General features: G+C 42.6%; 1 protein-coding gene across 1 annotated transcript in view; it reads right to left on the bottom strand.

The window, feature by feature from the left end:
* HHAT (hedgehog acyltransferase) overlaps nucleotides 1-6,000 on the bottom strand; it is a 721,086-nt gene that overhangs the window by 132,204 nt on the left and 582,882 nt on the right. Inside the window, exon 10 of the mRNA XM_007953746.1 lies at nucleotides 1,348-1,492. Within this exon, the coding sequence (XP_007951937.1) occupies nucleotides 1,348-1,492 (145 nt within the window). The remainder of the gene's footprint in view (nucleotides 1-1,347; nucleotides 1,493-6,000) is intronic.

Here is a 6,000-nt window from a genome sequence, read left to right on the forward strand (position 1 = left end):
AAAGCACACGGTCTTTTTAAGAACTAGCAGCTAAAACATTTCTCAAAAAGCAAGATCAAAGAGGGGTTGTGTAGTGACGAGATTAAAGTAGAACAGAGCTCTCTCATAGCTCCTTTGAGCCTTGCACCCAGCCAGTCACAGTTTAGATCCAGAATCTTGCAGCCCTGTCTGGGTTATTTCTGGTGTGAAAAGAGCTGCAGTGAAAGCATCACTGGTTCCTCAGGAACCCAGATGTGGCTATGACAGGCCAGCCAGGCCGAGTCATGTCATCATCACTTGGCAAAGCTTCTCAAACCAAAAGGATAAAACCATGTCACTGGCCAAGCAAACAGAGCAAAGGACCTTTCCCTTTAAAATATAGTGCACTGGCTAAAGTAATGTGCACTGTAGGTAGTTCTAATCTCTCAATTCTTTTAAGGACATGATGTAACTCTTTGTCCCAGCCCAAGGGAAATGGTGACAATAAATATATGACGATCAATTATTAATGCAATTGTTCACAATGATTCCTCCAAACTAACATTTTACCTGTTGTAGGTGTGGCTTTGAGCCAATCCACTTAATGTACATTAAACATAATGCTGGCCACCAGTGTTCAGACCTGTGTTTAAATTACGACATCTCCAGGTGTCATGTTCATAGCTGCAGAAAAGCAGAATTTCTAATGCGGCACCAGTGGTTCGGTGGTAGAATTCTCTTCTATGTGGAGACCAAGATTCAATTTCAAGCCAATGAACCTCATACACAATTACCACCTATCTGTCACCAGAGGCTTTCAGACTAAGATGAACTATGACAAATGCCTAGAGATCTACTTCTAAAAATCAGCCACTGAAGACCCTAGATCACAATGGTCCACAACGCAACATGGGATAGAATAGGCCCAGATAGTATTTTGTTCTATTGTGTGTGGTGTCACCATAAGTCAGGGGCCAACATGACAGCAGTTAAAAACAAAAGACATATTTCTAGTAGAATTTTCAGTGTGGTAAATTGAACAATGTTAGCGTTTATAGTATATTGAAAGTTGGGATCTGCAGGCAGTAGGGAAGATTAAGAAAAAAATGGAGAGGTAACTTGGAAGAAGGGAATGTTGACTTTGGGAGGGTTGTGGGATAGTTTGAAGTTAACTAAGTACCACACATGGTAGATATGATATACATCAAAAGAGAGGACACATAAAATAAGAGCTAAATACAGGACATTGTTCCTAGATGGTAATTCTATAGGTCACATACCATGAATATAATAATGAATGACTACCCCAAATCCTATCCATGATACCAACTTCAGGCCATACTTGGAAAACAAGAAATTCACTTAAAAGTACACTGTCAGACAATTTACCTTGTATGAAGATCCTATTCCAGTAGGTTTTCCCAACTTGATTTCCCCCAAGAAACACCAGGTTGGACAGGATCAGCATTGAGGTAGAACAAGATGCAAGGGCAGCATGGCATCGGCGGCGAGCTCGTGGGGAGAGAAACCGGACCTAAGGCAGAAAATTAAGGAAAGCATCTCATCACAAGGGTAAAAAAAAAAAAAAAGAAAAAACTGAGACAGCATCCAAGTCTTTGTCTAAATTCTGTCAACACACTAGACTCTGATGCCTCCCCTCAGAGTCTGAGCCAGGTCATTGTTTAAACAGCTCTTGAAACTTCCCTTCCTGCAACATGTTCATTCTGGTCTAAAGAAAGAAATTACTTTCCCCAAGTTGTTACTTCCTTCTGCCCAAATAGGCTTCCCTCTGATCTGTGTAATGCAAGTACTGAATGTAGGTGAGATTAATGCCCCCGCCTCACCCAGATGGAATGTCTCCTGCATGTAAATATTTTCTACATGTAAATCTTGATGCAAGAAGTGCTTAAACTGCTTCCCAGCACAGCTCTGAGTAGTGAGGTCAAGATCAACGTGATATTCTGGGACATTAACTTGACCCATGGAAAGCTAAACAACCACTCTGTAAAGCTGACCTACTATTAGTAGAAAAAAAGGAGCACTGGTGAGAGAATGGTTAAAAGACTCAGCTGTTAACCAAAAGGTTGGTAGTTCACACCCAGAAAGTGGTTCCACTGGAGAAAGACCTGGCAATCTGATCCCATGAAGATTATAGCCTAAGAAACCCTATGAGGCAGTTCTACTGTCACATGGGATTGCTAAGAGTCAGAATCAACCTGATGACACCTAACAACAACAGCAATAATATTAGGAAGAACTCTATAAAGAGAGTGCAGGAGACTTGATACAAGCAACCTCACTCCTAGCATAAGAACTCAGACAGTGAGCTCATAGCAGCATTAAAGAATGGAAGCTACACACAGTGCCTGAAATACACTGCGGCTGACAGATGGTTACCAGCAATGACGATAAATATGCTCATCTATCCTAGCTTGTTGTCTTGGATCCCTAGTGCCACTACATCAGAAATACCACAAGTGGATGGCTTTAATAAACAGAAATTCATTCTCTCTCAGTTTAGGAGGCTAGGAGTCTTGAGTTCAGAATGGTGGCTCTAGGGCTAGGAGCAGGCCTTGTGTCCTTGGGCTTCGGCTTTGCCTTCCAGGCCCACTGGAACACGCTGGAGGCTTCTCCTGACTCATGAAGCTGCAGGGGCTGATGAACTCAAGTTTGGCAGGCATTATAGCAGGCTGATGGCCACTGAGGCTGATGAACCCAAGATCAGCAGGTAAAATGGCAGATTTTTGGCTTACAGGCTGTGAAGGCAACAATCCCCAAATTGGCAGGCAAGACAGCAGGTGCACCAGTTCCTCCTCTTTCAGTATTTCCTCAAGATTTCATAAAGCAAACAAAGCCCTTATTTCTTAGCACTGACCATTCTGGTGGTCCCTCCAAAGTACGGTCACAGTACTGTGTTTGGGGATGTGTAAGTGCCATTAGCACATCCACAGGGACAATACTTCAGGTCTATGTATACGGAATGAGAATTAGGTGCAGAGCTACAGTCAGGTATATGAAACCCCAGGGTTTCTGGAAAACACCTTGGTCTAATCCAAAGACACAGAAAAGAGAGGAAAGCAAAGGTCTAGAGAGTACAGTACACACCCCTAGTAACCTTCTACTGATGCCACTGCAGCTACATCTGAGTACAGAGAACAGACCCTGAGGCTAGGAAGAGAGGAAAGAGGAGGGGCCATAATTTATGTCTCCAGGTTTTCAGGGGACACTGATCAACACTTACAAAGTGGGAGCAGATGATCCCCAGCAGGGTCACTATAAATAAGTAAGCCATTGCAAACCCTATGGAGCCATTGAAAACCCTATGGAGAAAAGTTCTATTCTGACACACATGGGGTCACCATGAGTCAGAATTGACTAACAGCAACTAGTATTAGTTCCAAAGACAAACAAAATTCTGCACTACCCAACAGCAAGTGCCTGTGCAATTTCTGGCAAGGATTAAGCTACAGAGTGTGTCTCAGGAGGAGGCTTAGTCATCTACAGTTTTCTCCTCTATCACTTGGTGGTGTAGTTTTGCTGCCACCAGATGTGGGAGCTTGGTCTTCTCATGGGTAAGCCAGGCATGTGACACCGACTGAGTTGATTGCCTATACATGCTTATTCTGAAAAAACTCTCCAGTGATGCTGACAGATCCCAGTGGAGGCCACTAGGTGAGATGTCCTTCAGTCTCTCTCAGCTGTAGGAGGTCATGAGTACATACAGGGGCATGCTGTCCAGCAGGCAGATCCGAGACAACTACATAATAAAAAAGCTGGTAGCAGGCTGATAAAGCAGCATCCTTCACCTGGGAGAATAAGGGATATTAATCTACCAGTTTCTGCATTTGAAAACAAGAAGATATGTTCTGGATATTACTGACTCAATTAGTAGCAACTAGGAGCTCAGGTAGCATAATGTCTAAGGCACTTGACTGCTAACCAGAAGGCTGGTGGTTCAAACCCACCAGCCACTCCTCGGAAGGAAGGTTGGGCAATCTACTTCCGTAGTGATACTGCCTCGGAAACCCAAGGAGGGGTCTCTATGAGTCGGGGTCTGACTCCGTGTCACATAACAACAACAACAACAACAGGGAGGCAGAGTGGGAAGAAGCAGAGAGAGGGCAAAGAAAAAAAAAAAAAAAAAAACAGTAATAAATAAATAAACAATGCCTAACCACAGTAAGGAAGAAAATATGACTTGCCTTATTTGGCATAAATGTGCCCAAATAACTGTTTCCAGGTGTAGGGACCAGTGATAACACATTTGATTTCTAAGGGAACCAAAGAGACAGAGACTTTGCCCAAGCACGCCTAACCCCAATCAGTCTCCTTTCACCTTACATCTGCCGGGGGAACTCAAAGGCCTCATGCAATCTTTTCCTTATTAATGTCAAGTACAGAGAGGGCACAGAGGTTGGTTAAGTTCAAAGTGGTTCCCTTTTTTTGGGTTATGATTACAATTATTATACAAACTACAGAGATATACTGAAATAGGAGCACTATCTATTGGGTTGCTAAGCAGGGGCTGCGGTGCTGTGCTACCTGGTCCAGGGAAAGGGCCAGACTATAACTGGAGGGAAAATTGAAGCCGGGGGCACAGTGAGGAAGGGTGAGATGGGAAGAGTGTTTTGGAGGCTCAAGGTTCCTGCTCTACCTGGAAGCCCTGAGTCCTACAGATCTGCCTGTGATTCTGTGATTACCCCAGGATCTTTCTTAGCTACATGATTCAATAAATTCTTAATTTTGCTCAGCAAAAAAAAAAAAAAAAAGTCAAAACAAAGCAATGTGAACGAGCCTCTGGTCTCAAAGACAAGAGGGAGGACTTCTAAAATCTGAAATGACTGACTGCAATTCAAGCGTTAGCAACAGTTGATTTTCTTTTCTTTTTTTAAAATGAGCAGGAGTATTAATAGCACAGCCTGTTGGAATCAATAAGCTAAAAAGACATAAAGGAGAAATCAAGGTACCTATAGGCAATTCTTGATTAACCCCCTGGGTGAGTGGGTGGAAGACAAAAATGATCATGATAAATGAAGTCTAGAGAAAATCCAAAAACATATTTTTAACTAATAGCCCTATCTTCTGAACTGACAAAACAGCCTTGCTAATAATAAGCAGGAAAACTGACAAAGCATTACTTCTTTCTTTGTGACTCAGTTGGAGAACAGAATAGCAAGAGCCAAGGAAGAGGATAATTTACCAAATCCCTAGGGGGTATGGCTGCTAACCAACAAGTTGGAGGTGGGGGGATTCACCCAGAGGTGCCTCAGAAGAAAGGCCTGGTGATCTACTTCTGAAAAAATCAGTCATTGAAAACCCTGTGGAGCACAGTTCTCTTCTGACACACTGGGGTTGCTGTGAGCAAGGCTGACTTGATGACCATTGAGTTGGCTAATATACAGGAAGGTAATAATCTATAGCAAAGGGGATCTAAGTCTTGGCTGCAACCCATCATTCCAAACTTGATTCTCTGAACACACCATGGAAGGTGACCATTGTGACTTTAGGAATCTCTCCCTCTACCTTGGGAACTATCTGTTCTTTCAGCCACTGGTTTCAGGAACTCTAGTGAGAAGTATCACACTTAGGGGTCCCAGAAAGAAAAATGCCACATGGACAAGGCTGAAGGGTATATTCCCTTAGCCCATGCAGCTCCATCAATAAATTTGACTTTCTCAATATTTAGGGCTATAGAGTCAAAGTTCCCACTTTAAATGCTTTGTTTCTTTCACATTCTTTCCTCTGAAGTTCTATAGCCATTATTGCCATCACTCCTGTGGTCATTCATGGTAGGTGGCAGGTTGTCCATGAGCAGTGACTACACCTCGTATACTAGTCACCATCCTCATGGCTGCAGTGCTTAAAGCCCCCTTGGTAAGAGAACTTATGTTGAGAAATGTAAACATAATCAGAAAAAATCAATTCACAATGAAGAGTCACCAGGTATGAAAATAAGAATTGGCAACTTGATCATATAAGACAATGGGCAAACAGAACTTGATTTTTAGTAATCAATAAATTAACAACATATATACATAAATA

Source organism: Orycteropus afer, unplaced genomic scaffold (assembly GCF_000298275.1).
Source record: "Orycteropus afer afer isolate SDZICR_OR568_19922 unplaced genomic scaffold, OryAfe1.0 scaffold00013, whole genome shotgun sequence".
NCBI classification, from domain to species: domain Eukaryota; kingdom Metazoa; phylum Chordata; class Mammalia; order Tubulidentata; family Orycteropodidae; genus Orycteropus; species Orycteropus afer.